The following is a 15,417-nucleotide window of genomic DNA, read 5'->3' as shown; positions in this document are numbered from 1 at the left end:
CACAAAAATTAATTTACCTTCCAAGATCTTTCTTGCATTTATTAATCCATCTATTATTAATAAACAGGATCGATTTAAACATCTTCCAGTTTAAACATGTTCCTCCAATAGTGCCGAAAGAAATCTTATTCATCTTCTACATGGGACAACGGAATCCGCATCGATTAGATCGAATGTTCGTGACACGTCTCGCTCACGAGGCTGCATGCAATTAATTTATTTTTCCCCATTCGGGCGTTAATTGTTAAACTTAGATGGGCGGTCGTCGCCGATCCCGCAGTTAGACTCCGAGATCGAAAGAAGGAGACGGCGAGTCGTTAAGAAGAGAGACAGACGGGAAGAGACGGGAAGAGACGAGGATGCGACTCGGACGTCCAACGCGGATGGAACGAAGAAGGGTAAAGAGGGGTGATTATACGGTAGACGACGGCGAGGGAGAGCCGAGGAGGGTTGCTGCCTAGGCCGACGTAGAGAGAATCGAGAAGGGAAGCGGGAAGCCAAGACGCGGCGCGAGAGACAAGGACGACAAGGGGGACATAGATTGAGTTACCGAGATAATTAGAACGATGATCGGGAACAATGCATGCTTCGTCGAGCGATTCTTTTTAGTTGACCGCTCGTGTTCGATCCGTCTCGTGTTTTTCCGGAGAGTAAAACGATAAAGGCGCAAAAGTGTCCACCAAGGGAAGATAAGATCGCTGAGCGTGTCGCGTCCTAGGGATCAAGAATCCGACATCCGTTTTCTCGATAAGTCTCGGCGGAGATATTACGGCACCCCAGTGACACATTTTTATGCGCCGCAGCTATACGACGTCGTGTGATTGGTCGTTGAAGTCGGCGCCCCGTGAGATCGCTTGACCGGAAATGTGTTGCCCTCGTAAAGACATCTACGGGAGCTCCATGTTTCTCGTCCGACCGAAGAAATATTCATCGCGATTCTTCGCGCGGACGATTCTTCATAGCAATCTTCCTCATCGGCAGCCGAGACCTTTGACATTTGATCGAGATACTATGTCGACCGTAATACTATGGAAAGAGTACCTATCGGAGGCGAAGATCTGTTTTCGTTCTGACCTCGCGTAGTTTTTAGATTACACGCTCCTGCGCCCGACGTCGCGTTTGACTTTACTCTATTTGCGTTGAGGGACATCTGAATATTTAATCGGCCCTTCAACCGACCGCCGCCTCCTCCGCAAACCCCACGCTTCTCGTCCGACTCTCAGTCCCAGCTGCGGTGAATTATTTAGCATCCCCCAGGGAGACCGGTTACCTATGTGAATCGATGTGTCAGCGAGATTTTACTATTCTTTGTTTATGTTTCTTCGTTGTTACGTACGATATCAATAACCACGCAACTCTGAGTATCAGAGAAGTGCTATACCGTGTGTCGCATAATATTTGAAATAGATTGTCATAAATTCAATTTATTAGATAATACAGTTGGATGAAAATACAGATTACGCAATCACACTTGAAGAATAGAGATTGCGAAGGGGAATTTATTTTATATATTTTATTTATATATATCTTTCATTGAACACAAATTGAACAAAAATTTGTGTTGCAAAAAAATATACATTGAAATTTGAAATATGAGAGATGCGGTTTAACTTGGCATTAACTTTACGAAAAAGAAAAGTCAAGTCCGATTCCTTCTTCACATATTTTCATTGCTTGTGCATGGAAATGTTTCAAATAGTTCAAATAAGAGGCGAAGGTGAGGTAGGAAGATACTCGCAAGAATTTCTCAGTTCCCCTCGTCGAAACCAACTCGGTAAATGCACAAGGCGATTGTTCGACAAATAGAGGTCGGGAGTAAATAATGTGTAAATATAACAACGAAAGACGCAGGCAGCCTTCAGCTATGTACACATGTCAAGTTCAATAAGAAAATCAGAAAACAATCATAAGATATATTTATACGATTAAGAATTATCGAATTAAATTTTAAAATATACGGAGAAATATATTTTTTTTTGTACGATAGAACGTATTGTTTATTTTGAAAAAAATAATTGCGATCCATAATTAATTCTTCTAGCACTGTAGTGCCTCTCATGGAAAATGATGATACTATGTAGACATACAGTGTGATCGAGAAACTGGTATTGCTCGCAAGAAAACACTTTACTTCTCTTCCACTGGTAATATTCCTTCTCTTGTAAAGATACTAAAAGATTAGGTTTTTTTTTAAATAATTTCTATTATTTAAAACTATTTATACTATTTATTATTACTAACTATTTATTATTAAAATATATTATTCCTAATTACGTAAAAAATTAAATTAAAAAAAGATACATGGCAGAAAATAGGTGCACGATAGAACTAGATATACTAGATAATCAAGATATAAATATGCAAATTTTTATTTGAAATATCGTTATCATCACGTTCCTTCAATATTCATTTTCTGAATTCCTAAATCGATGACTTACGCACAAGTTAACGTTTCTTATCTTGCGAAGGTGTGATCTATGACAGAGTGCGCTGGTTTGTATTTCTTTGTTTTTCGTCTTATGAACGAATACAATAGCTCGAACGGTAAGAACAAACGGTCATCGATCTTGGAAATGACGCTGTCATTGTTGACCACGTCATGCCTAACCACCTGCCGCAATTGTAATAACGGGCAGTCAGAATTAGTGGCAGATTATGTAATTGTACAGTTTAATTTTTCGAAGGCTATGAAATCGAAGGAGATAACGCGAGTTATCGTATCGTTGGCGCAGAAGCAGACTCGATAACTCGAATAGGCATTTGGTTGAGTGCAAACGCGACAGAATGGCGGAGGGACCGGAATTAACTTTCTTCGATTTGCGTACGGTGCACGATCACTTCGACCAAGCTCTCACGGAAAATGATGATATCGTTTTGAAAGCGTATCTAGACGCTTACAATGAACTCTACAAGTAAGTCATGCGGTTCGTCTATTTTTATCATCTGACATAACCTTGTGTGCATGGGATTTAAAAATTCTCCTTCAATTTATACGACTAATATTTGATGATACTTATTTGACCGAAACATACGGTTGCGAATAATTTTGTTTTTGGCATTTTTTATACAGTGGCGTCAAAACAAGTGACAATTAGCTTGAATAATCTTACATTATTGGATTAAGAAAATATTACACTATTTAATAAAATATTTAATAAAATTTACTTTTAAAAGATATTATATTATTTAACATTTATTAAAATTTATATAAAAATTTAAGCATGAAATTTACATAACAAAGTTTTTGTGCAAGTCAAAAAATATGTTATATATAAAAATTATAATTTTGTGATATTGAACTCCTTCGCTGTTATCTGTTTGCTTCCGACAAACCAATAAATTAATCATGATAATCTGATTAATTTGATATCAGAGATATGAGATTGTGTAGCATTTATGCTTGCGTAACATACTGTGTGCACAGATTTTTTCAACTAATGGGCAGTGTCTTTAGTTTTGTTTCTTCTGATCTGAAGCAAAAGATAGACATCCTGTCTAATTTGTTAAACAAAGATGATGAGCAGTATGTCACTGTCAAATCTATGATTGAGTACGAGAAGGAAAACAAACTGCTGGAAAAATCTGACTTTGTCAATGGCGCACGTACTTTATTACGACTACATAGAGGTTTAGGTACTATGTCGTTATCATTATTGATACTATTTAGAAATCTAAATCAGCTGATACACATTTCCACTTTCTAGACTTTATTAGAGAATTTTTGCGGCAACTGGGTGATCTCTCAGATGGTGACAAAACATCTAGTTGTTGTCAGGAAGCATACAATAAAACCCTGGCAAAGTATCATCCATGGGTGATCCGGAAGGCTGCGATAGTTGCCATGTATGCTATGCCTAATAGAGAGGCTCTATTAAAAAAGGTAAATGGATTTTTAGGGCAGACTTTTTTAGAGAATGTCGAATGATCTCTTCATTTGTAATCTATGATGTTCAGGTCTGTGGTGAAAATGTTCAACGCAACATAGATATTCTGCCAAAAATGTTGGAGATCACTGCCGATGTGTATAATCGTACTGATAGCATTTATGAAACTTATCAGCTGCATGCTCTACCGTAAGTGATTGTAGCAAATATAAAAATGATACATTCATTCGCACGATATTTCTAGTTTCTCGAAGCACCGCACGCGACATTCCATATTCTCAAGATATTGTGATATTATTGTGGTATAAGATATTGTACAATTAGTACTATTGATATAATAAATAAGCACATCCAATTTTGAAGGAATATATATTACATTACGCGCGATACTTACACACTTATTATACGTACTGACAACGTACAAATAATAGTCATATAGATTAAATAAGATGTATTACACAATCTTGTCATTTTAGCTATGTATGCATTATTATAAGCGCAAAATTGATTTTACTGAGCAAAAGATCTTGCTAAATATTGTTTTTATCAATTGAAGCTGATATATATATATATATATATATGATCTCGTATGTCGTTTATAAGTTCTTTTGATGTTTTTCTATAACAGTATTGTATAAGAATTTATTACTGATAAAATAGTGGAATCATAATAGAATTAATGTGTCTCTTTCTCTCTCTCAACATTGCTAACTACTTCACAATTATTTGACAAAAGATATTATTTGAGGTTGCCATTCCTTTTTAAACAATTATAAATACGACGATGATTAATTCAAAATATATAAATCTTATAATTAAATGTCTCTGTGTAATAAGATTGCTATAACGCAATATCAATTCAAATGCAGTTTTTCCCAATTTTTAGTAACTCAAAGGAAAAGAGTATTTAGCGTTGTCATCGATGTGTTTGAAATTGTTGATACAGTAGTAACGTTTACGGGGAATGATGAAATGTCATTGACTAGCATACCTACAAACAAAGCGAAATTTGATAAGCTTGAAGCAACAATCGTGTTAGATATCAATCTTACCGGCGATGCTGGCCGTGAGGAAACTGACGGCGCTGCCAGCCACGAAGGCTCGCAAAATGACATCCGTTATTCGCTCTTTGCTCTCTGGCGCTAAAGAAGAAAAGACGCCGATTTGGATGCCGATCGAGCCTGGATTCGCGAAACCGCAAATTGCGAATGTGGCGATCGCTTCCGATCTCCCGTATATTCTACCCTGCTTCTTAAACTCGCCCATCTTCTGATAAGCGATCAATTCATTGACCACTGTCTTCAAACCTATCAGGGTGCCCACGTCTTCGCAGTGTTCCCAGGGAACGCCCATAATCCAACTCAGCGGCATAAAGATCTTCGCCAAAATAATCTGCAAAATTGGAAATGTAAAATTTGCTCGAATAGATCACATTCTTGGCTGCTGAAAAGATCACGCGCGCGCATACCAAAGGATGCGTTACCTCGAGACTCAGTTCCTCGTAACCGACGAGACCACCGAACCAGGAGAGCATCCCGTTGAGAAACGCAACGAAAGATACGAAAGCCACGATATTCGCGACTATACCCAAAACGATTGGTAGTGCAGCTAACGCACCATTGGTAGCGGCGTCTATAATGCTCGTATCCGATCTATATATAAATTTAATAAATATTATAATAAATATATTTATATTATAAATATAAATTTTCATGATGGCCATTATTGAGACGAATGTTTCATCATTGATTTAATGAATTAAATCAATGATGAAACATTCGTCTCAATAATGGCCATCATGAAATGAAAAAAAAATTTTGTTAAGAAAAAGGGGGCACTTACGATTTTTCGAGTTTGATATTTTCAAATTTCGTGAGACTTTGTTCAGTTTCCGGATAAAAGAGCTTGCAGTAGCTTAAAGCAGTCGGCGCAGACATTACGGAGGCGGTTATTAAATTAGCGGGTTCTGCACCGAATGCTATATAAGCAGCCAATACCGAACCTACAACAAGCAAAGGTAAACACGATTATTACGGTTTAATGGCATCGATAGTATATCAATAATAGTATTTATGATAGACCAGAGACTGTGGAAAATCCTGAGCTTAGTATTGCGTGCAATTCGGAGGAAGTCAACTGATTGATATACGGTTTGATTAACAAGGGAGATTCCGACTGAAAAACAAGCCAAAAATTCATAAAATTCCGAATTTTTATTATAGAAATTTTATAATTTCGCCAAAAAATTATTGATTCAGTTCAAACAAAATGAATGATCTTACCATTCCGATGAAAGGATTAGCGGCTGCGCTTAATGACTCGCACAACGTCGTGCCCATTATGCTTTGCAAGATCCATCCTAGTTTCGTGATTATCCATTGCATTGCGCCAAGATAGCACATGACTTGCACTATGAAACTGAAGAAAAAGATCACGGGCAGTACCTAAGCGAAAAATGTAGCATATTAGTGTAATATAAATTAAATTATCTTATATCTATTAGCGGTTTGAAATTATAAATTAAAGGGGAAATTTTCCCGTAAATAAAGATTTCCCAATCATTAAATCAATGATTTCTGTATACGATATGATAAGTTAAATTTATAATTTAATCATAATTATTTCATAATTTAATTAATTACTAATGTCTATCTTTTAATTATTTATCTAATGTATAAATTAATTTAATAATAATTAATTTAATGTATCATTTCTTTATAAAATAATTAAAAGTTAAATATAAGTGATATCTATTATTTTATATTTGAGTTTACATTTCTCTAAACGCGTATAATATATTAAATCAACTGACAGCGAACGCAAAAACTCCATTGTTGACTATGTTATCTGAGAATACGAAGCTGGCGCCGACTTTAGCGAAATCCAAAAAAGTAGCCACTTTATCGGAAATACATTGGAAAACACTGCGACCGATAGGCCATCGAAGTGTAAGGACTCCAAGTACAAATTGTAAAATTAGGCCCCAAAAAACAGGTCTCCACTTGATCTGCGCATATTTAATGGTCATTAAAAAGATTGAAAATGGTTATAAATGAACGAAATTAATTGTTAAAAAATTGATGAATAAAATCGTGATCGTTAAAATGATTAAAAGTGATAATAAATGAATAAAAATTGAAAATTTATCATTTCTCAAATTTACTTCACATCTCAATTTTTTCTTCTTTTTACTAGAAAAAAAGAAGACACTTTAATTCATATTACGCATGAAAAATTTATAAGCAACAAGATTCGCGTGCAAACACGTACATTAAACGATTTAACGAAGTGAGCAAAAAATTCCAGCGAAATTAGCGACGTGTCTACCCACGTGCCTTTAGCAATTTTCCTCGGCTCCACGTGTGTATATATATTATGTTGCAGTAATTGGAGCTTGGAACGCGTTTGAGAAACCATGCGACAGATGAGGATAATTGTTACGTAACGTGCGAGATTAATGAATTAACTTATCTCTCGTAGACGCTTCAAGCGATAATGGACAAGATGATATCTTTCGTTTAAAAAGATTGTGCGATAAAAAGGATCAAAGTTGTGGAACTTCAAGATATTAATGATTCGCTTGCCTGTTTCCGATGTTTAGAAAATATCCAGCCTAATCCTAATATGACAATAATACCGACGATACTGATCAGCCTGTATCTTGATTCTGCGGTATCAAGAATAAGAAAAATAATGATAGCTGTTAGTACAATCGAGTAGAATATCGTTGCTCCAATGCACGTCCCGTATCTGAAAATTTTCACGATATCCATGTGACTTGTTTATAAATAACTTTTATGGGATACAAGTTGACGCGAATTTCTCACTTGGTATTTTGCAAGCGTTCCAAGGAATTCGTTACCGGCAGGCAACATTGTACGATGTACTTCCCAAAATATCGTTTTACGATCAAGAAATAAAATAGACCGAGGTAAATGAGTCCTGCAAGTATAAGCAACATGCCGTAGCCATCGCACCATTGGAGATCGCAATGATTTTCTGAAACTGAGAAATCGATATCGTTTTATATCGTGTCGTATTTTTTCAAATTTCGCGCGTTGCTTTATCGATTCAATATCAGTTATATAATTAATAAAATTATAAATTCTATCGAAACGAATGAATGCACACACTCATACGTACGTTTACTTTTCCAATATACACCTGCGCAAATTATGTAGGCTATAATAAAGAGATTTAAAATTATTAAGCCAAAGACCTTAAAGATTCTCCGATGTTTCGAAAGATAGGCATTAATGGCATTGCCTCTACTCTTCTGAGATATTTGTGATTTATGATGAGTATTAGCATTCTGCAAAAATAATACTGCATATTAATATTGTTTTAGATTGTTACTAGGCGATTATTTATAATCATAGAACAATGTGGAAATTGTTCTGTTTTATTTTTATTTAAATTTTTATTTTGAAACAATTTATATACATATAAATAATTTTAAAGTAAAAATTTAAATGAAAATAATATATATTTTTTAGATGTAAAATATTACAATGGCATATATTGCCTAAAGATGGAAAAATGTACACTACTATTATCGTCAATTATCGTCCACGCAAATGCACTTGAAACATAATTGAACGATCAATTGTTTCGAACAAAGGCATTCCTTCGCAATGATAATATAAGAAGGAAACGATATACTTACTTGACTCGTTATAGGTTCACTTTTCCGACGACCATTTTCTAACACGTCTAATTCATTACTCTAAAAATAATCAATCTTTTTTTAATAATCTCTTTACATTTTGTTTCACGAATAAGCAAAGAAACTTAGGGACGAATAAAATATTCGAATAACATTTGAAAATATATGTTTTCTTTTTAATGAAAACATTTAATGTACCCCAGCAAAAAAGTCATAGTGATATCACAATAATATGTCACAATGAAATCACAACATAATCATGGTGACATACAAATGTCCGCTTTGTCACAAGTGTAATATCACTATGACATCATTGTAATATTATATAAAATGTTATTGTAAGGTAATTTACACACACATACACACACATCCAACAAAATGATCTTATATATATATATATATATATATATATATATATATATGTGTGTTTTTTAAAATAAATTTAATTTATTCCATGATCTACATTTTTGGTATTTTAAATATACATATATATGTATATTTAAAAAACCAAATATATATGTATGTATGTATGTATATTTAGAAAACCAAAAATGTAGATCATGGAATAAATTAAATTTATTTTAAAAAACATATATATATATATATATATATATATATATATATATATATATAAGATCATTTTATTGGGTGTGTGTGTGTGTGTAAATTACCACAATAACATTTTATTTAATATTATAATGATGTCATAGTGACATCACACTTGTGATAATTGCGGACATTTGCATGTCACTATGACTTTGTTGGGATTTCATTGTGATTTTTAATTATCACAGAACAATATCATTATGATATCATTTTTTTGCCTTGGGGGTATGTTTGATGGAAATGTTTTGTTTAGTATTATTTAATTAATGAAATATACTAAGAAAAATATTTTCATTTAATATATTTTCCAATTTTACATACAATATAAAATTTTATTCTTATAAATATTTAAAGAGAACATTCTTACTGATATAACGATTCATGAATTATTCAAGAAACCTTATTTTAGTACAAGAAATAAACATAAAGTTACTTCAAATGCCTGATTCGTCATTCCGAGCATTTTGCACTGTTTATCACTTCACTTTACGTGTTAAAATATATCCTGCTTCTGTCGTTCTTTTCGCAGCACTGACGTAAAACGGAAGAATGTGTTTTTCCAACATATAGACGGAATAACAATTCTCGCACTCTGTAATCTCATTGAAATCGCTCCAACAGATAACGTTGATAACACATTTCGTAAAATTTTGTAGTTTAAATGCTAATCATCTGATTTATGCCATTTTACTATATTATTCGTATAGTGATATTTGAATATAATATAGTGATATTTGAATATAATGTATACTATTGGTTAATATACGTTTACTATTGATTATCTTTGAAATCAATTTCAAGTCCAATTCCGTAGAGATCGCACTTTTATAACTCAAAGTGTTGATAAAATTTTATTGATTTCAATCGACTAATCAAGTGTGATAACTATATACTGTCATTTCGCGATAAATACTCAAGTTATATAATTTTTGGAGAAGAGAAAACTCAATGACAGATGAAAATATACACTGTAGAATCACATTAACATTGTTTTCTACCTATGTATAAGATAAGCCGTCAAGGAACTACTGAAAATCGGTGATGCGATATCGTTGTGCAACGTCGAGGTATGAGAGATACGAGTGGGGGATACTCCCTTCTTACCGTGACATTTTAAGTGAAAAAAGATATTGCTAACATTCTCTTTTGCAATCGTGAAACTATGATGAGGTTTTTGCTGAGATAGAATGTGTCACGTTTGCCACATTTCCTTTCATCATATGATTTCTACGAGATATAATACTTGCAATAATTTTTTCCAAATCTTGAATTTTAAGTAACTTTGCAAAAAAATAATGTGATCAATATCTTATTTTTAAGCAAGATATCAATCATGTGAAATTAAATCTTCAAAATGTGTAAATTATCTTTGCATATTTTCAGTTAACCATTAACAAAGTGAAAAAAGATCACTTAATTCAGCAGATTTCTCGATTTATATTTTTCAAAAATTAATTCATGTAAAATGATATAAATTTTTCTAAAAATAATTACACATGTATATTTTATGTAGAAAAATTCCTTATTTTAAAAACAAAAATGTAAAATTTTCTTGTTAATTTTAATTTGTATATACATATATACAAAAAACTTCTTTATGTATATATCTGGAAAATGTTTATACAAATGTTTATATATTTTTGAAGTATTTACTATTATATCACTATATAATTATTTCTTGTCATCTTCTGTAACATAAAAATTTTCGGCTATTTCAAAGCTTGACATAATTATCTTGTTTACATGCATAAGACATTGTAAATATCATTTATCTTTTAAATCATTACAACCATAGACAAAGTATATACATGTATACATTTCACTCATCTTGACAGAAGTGCAAATTTGTTTAGTAAATCGAAAGAAGTGGGGAAACTTTCACTGATATATAACTATTTATAAATTATTCAAAGAAGCTTATTAATACGAAATAAAAAATAAAGAGATTCTAAATGACTGACTCGCCATTCCAGACACATTTCACTGCTCATTACTGAGTCTGCATTCATATGTATATATTATATATTATATTATATTTATTGGCGGGGTTTGATGCACTTTCCAACTTACTTCATTTACATCAAACTTCTCCATTATTTATTTCGTCGTCGACGATAAACGAAGGATGATGAGCGATTTTGTTGAACGGGCACTAGCGAAAAATCCAGGAGTGCGTTTCGCCTCGTGTCATTCTTGCACGTGTGCGAGGGACACGCGACGCGACGCGTCGTCTTAACGGATCGTATCGAGACCTCGATGCGTGAGATGCAATTCAAAACAGGTGCATAAAAAATTCTGCAGCTAATCGCGCTACTGACGAGACACGGGAACTGGAGAACTGAACCGGAAGATGAAACCGTAATAAGAGCGTGAATGACATTACGAACCACGACCGTAATAAATAAGCGTGAATGACGTTACGTAATACAGTCGCGACGCGATTTCAAGAGATATTTTCTGAAATGAAAAAATCGATAGGAAATCACCTGCGTTTCAATCAAATATCTGTCGCGATAGCCGCGTGAATTGAAATCAACTACGCAATTTTTCCTTGTTATTTTTGCTGCTTAGAAATTATAAATTTCATTTTTACATCGTACACTTTCGGAAAATAATTTTGAATTAATTTTAAATTAATTATGCGAATATGTCTTTTCTAAATATCGGGAACTTTTTCAATCATGACTGACAAAATATAATAAATATATTTTATTACGGAAAAGAGATAGAATCGTGTTTGAACAGATCAAAACAGATATTCATCTATATTTTCACATTAGTGACACATCCGTGCAAACAGCTGTAAAATCATCCAGCGTAAATTTAGCGAGGAAAATTGTTGTCTATACAAAAAGTAGTTGCATACCAGATTTTAATATAATTCATACTCACGTTACATAAGTTTTCACGACAGTATCTCAACGTTTATTTAATCAGTGCGATTTTTGGATAAACTTCGAGTATGAAAATAATTTGATCACATGACGTGATAAGTTAGGCGTTCTTGTTATATGAAGATATTTATTCAACAGTCGGATATAATACGATTAGATTTGACAATAATAATAATTTGATTTAAATTTTTTTATTCATAAGATTGTTAATTATAAGAGTCGATTGTTGGAAATGTCTAAATAAAAATTCACAGCTGGCTTTTCATAATATATGGACTTTAAAGAGGGGAGGGGGAGACATGCGTAATATATGACGATACGATCGAATCGCATGATCTACAGCGCATATCTCGCATATTTCTTAGTAATTTTACGCAAAGTTGAATTACTCTGTAAATTACGAAGCAGGAAGTGCGTCCGAGTAATCGGAGGCTACCAAGGCTAAACTGTCTGGCTGCTGGCGAGGAACAAAAAAATCGGGAAGATGATGCTTAGCTTATCTCGTCGAGACGCGACGCGAGAGAACACTATTTTACCGAGAGAATCATATTCGAATTTTTGTTCGAAGCGACGACGTCTCGAGTTTTTTTCTCGTTCCTCTCCTCTCTCTTCCGTTCGATGTACTCGAGTTACTTGAATCCACCTTGCGAGACTATTGTAAATTGCAGAAAACACATATTCTGTAAAAAAGTATCTGTAAAATCATTTATGAAACGGGATTATATTTCCTTTTCGTCTTAGACACTCCGTATATATCGTAGATTGCGAAATTTTATGAGTTGACAGTTAAATGTTGTGATTAGATCAGCATAATTTTCACGAGTATAAACGGAAACGCCGACGTAAGACTAGCTTTCATTAGTGGATTATATTCCGCTTGGACTCCCTTTTCGACACTGTCACTGACGTAATAATGTGTTTAGTCTGCCGAACGTTTTAGACTTCGTAATATTTACAAACTATGTAGTCTGTTTTGCTATTCGGATAAGAGAAAAGGATCTTCGAGGGGAAAGAGAATTCGACGCAATATTACATGATATATCTCGCGTACGGAAAACAATCGAATTATTAATAAGATTTTCCTATTGCAATTTTTTATAAAAGAGTATCTACTATCTGGAAAATGAAAATACCTGAAATTCTTCAAGAATAAGGAAAATTAGAAAATTTTATTACGATGCAGAAATTAAAAAAAAAATCTCTTTTTCTGATGATACTTTTATATTGCAAGCAATTGACAAGACAAGTGAAATGTCAAATATTTAAAATATATTACAAATATTACTTCTCTGTTTGTATCTTAAACAAAATATTGAATATACAGTACATATGTTTATTACAATTTTTAATGATAATATTATGCAAACAGAAAATGTTTATTTTACAACAATTGTTCGGTTTTTTTCAGTACGTTCACAAATCTAGCTTTTTAACATTTAAAATGCTCGTAGAGATAAAAAAACGCATAAAATAAATAACTTATTTTAGAAACCTGCATAAAAGATCTTTTATCTGAAATTTTGAACAAAATTATCTGAAAAATCAGGGAATTCTTTTACAAGATTTGAGTAGATATTTTGTAATCATATCAAGGCACTATTACAAGAAGTTGTATTTCGGAATGTCCGTATTGTTTTACCCAATCGTATCCAGTCTATTTATGCGTCGAAATGCGTTTTGTTTGCTACAGGGAAGGCAATAGAATTTTTTTATTTACGTCTAATGCCTTACCACATGGCCTTGATAATTCTATGCGAGAATTATTCTATTTTCTACGTGCACGTGGGCATAGCAAAGCGAGCCAGCTTTAGATTTCTGGCACGGGACCAACAACAACACGGATAGTGAAATTTGCGAGGAAGCCAAGTTCGCGAGGCGAATTATCGTCGCAAGGCGCCGTGTCTTCTCGTTCCGTTAATTACCGTAATTATCTCAGGCCCGAAGGCCTCGCATCAACGTCGGATAATTCTTTGTCGCGATGATCCTCTCGCAATCAGAGAAATCTGACGCGCGGAAACGCGGACTCGCTGCCTCGCGCGTGGAAATAGTATCTGCTGATCTGCCTGATACCGGAGACACACGAGAGCATGGGGAAAATTAAATATTCCGCAGAATTTCGTCACGCCCTTCCCCCCTTCGCCGCCCCCTACACACGCCGCCTGAAATGACTCTTTCACGCCGTCAACATCCGTCTCGCGCCATTTCTTATCGCCTCCCTTGACTCGAAAACAAGAGCGTCGAATTAACTCTTTCATTAGAACAGAAATGCGTACACAACTCTATCCAGCCATTCGGGCCTCTCTAAAATTCGAGCTAGGAATACGAATTTTAAATGGCTTTTATATCATGTAGCTTCAGGAGACACTTAATCTTACTTTATATTTTATAGTATATTTCTTTATTTTATTTTATTTTATTATATATTTTATTTTATTTCTGTTCTTTTAATATAAATTACCATTGTTTTTCCGCGTTTAGAGCAGTTGATAATCATATATCTTTCTCTCTCTCTTTTGTATAAAAAGATTATTACTATTTTCTGAAAAAGCATGGGAAATGGAATTACGAGTGATTTTTGTACTTGAAGAACTCGGGCAATTTTTTCGAGGAATTTTTTAAACAATTTTTTAAAAATAATTTTGCTGCATTTTAAGCAGCTGATAACCCAAGTTGTAAATTATGTTAAGTATATTATAAATATATATATCGATCTTTTTATATATTCATATATATTCAATGTCTTAACAAAATACGCGGTGCATATTTTTTAATGTAACTTTTGTTTAATAAAAAAATTGAGATGTTATGCAAGTGACAAATGTTTATCTTATGGGAGCTATTCCATTTTTTTCTCAGTATTTTGCACATGTAGCACTTGAAACTCTAGTGGCTCTGTTTTTTCCTTGGTGTTTTGAATGAAAAACGCATACGAATGAAAAAGTATATCTGGAAGATCAGGAAATCTCTCTCGCAAGACTCTCTCGAATAGCGATACCCTACACTAGTGCATAAATATTTACGTCGTAACGACGAAACGTATTGCTGGTCGAGACGTAGACGTGAACGTTACATAATCCCGATGCGCGACGACGGAATCGGTTGTCGCGTACGCGGCATAATTTGTGATTAGGCACCTCGTCATTATGCGATTTAACCAGACGGAACGCGTACGTGACTGCGCGTACGCTTCCTTCCTCGTCTTCTCGTGTTTCTTCTTTACTCCCGTTTCGTTGGAATGTCGTGCGTCCGATTCATCGTCTGTCGCAGCACGCGACACCCTTCGGCGGCTGCGTGTATCGTGTTCTATCTTGTAACTTCTTTACGTCATTTCCGATATTCTTCCAACCTCGAGGAATTTTAAGTTTAA

General features: G+C 33.9%; 2 protein-coding genes across 3 annotated transcripts; one reads left to right on the top strand and one right to left on the bottom strand.

Moving 5' to 3' along the window:
* The first annotated feature begins 2,561 nt into the window (after window positions 1–2,561).
* On the top strand, window positions 2,562–4,400 carry LOC105249415 (ceramide-1-phosphate transfer protein). Its single transcript, XM_011254853.3, has 4 exons — window positions 2,562–2,912; window positions 3,425–3,633; window positions 3,705–3,880; window positions 3,955–4,400. The coding sequence occupies exons 1-4, from the start codon at window positions 2,785–2,787 to the stop codon at window positions 4,075–4,077; spliced, it is 636 nt and encodes a 211-aa protein (XP_011253155.1). The 5' UTR covers window positions 2,562–2,784; the 3' UTR covers window positions 4,078–4,400.
* Window positions 4,401–4,455: 55 nt separating this feature from the next.
* Window positions 4,456–11,403, bottom strand: LOC105249414 (sodium/nucleoside cotransporter 1). Of its 2 annotated transcripts, none has more exons than XM_011254852.3 (12): window positions 11,227–11,403; window positions 8,551–8,610; window positions 8,028–8,196; window positions 7,712–7,889; window positions 7,469–7,634; window positions 6,697–6,891; window positions 6,167–6,328; window positions 5,966–6,059; window positions 5,727–5,886; window positions 5,368–5,536; window positions 4,937–5,276; window positions 4,456–4,875 (listed from the first exon to the last, which is right to left on the bottom strand). In XM_011254852.3, the coding sequence occupies exons 1-12, from the start codon at window positions 11,248–11,250 to the stop codon at window positions 4,775–4,777; spliced, it is 1,818 nt and encodes a 605-aa protein (XP_011253154.2). In that variant the 5' UTR covers window positions 11,251–11,403; the 3' UTR covers window positions 4,456–4,774. The 2 variants fall into 2 exon arrangements, with proteins under 2 accessions (XP_011253154.2, XP_011253153.2); XM_011254851.3 differs by lacking the exon at window positions 11,227–11,403 and adding an exon at window positions 9,590–9,865 and having other exon boundaries at window positions 4,457–4,875.
* Between the last annotated feature and the right edge of the window lie 4,014 nt (window positions 11,404–15,417).

Source organism: Camponotus floridanus, unplaced genomic scaffold (genome assembly GCF_003227725.1).
Source record: "Camponotus floridanus strain SB8 unplaced genomic scaffold, Cflo_v7.5 scaffold96, whole genome shotgun sequence".
Taxonomy (NCBI): domain Eukaryota; kingdom Metazoa; phylum Arthropoda; class Insecta; order Hymenoptera; family Formicidae; genus Camponotus; species Camponotus floridanus.
The sequence above is the reverse complement of the archived record's forward strand: the minus strand, read 5'-3'. Positions and strand labels throughout refer to the sequence as shown.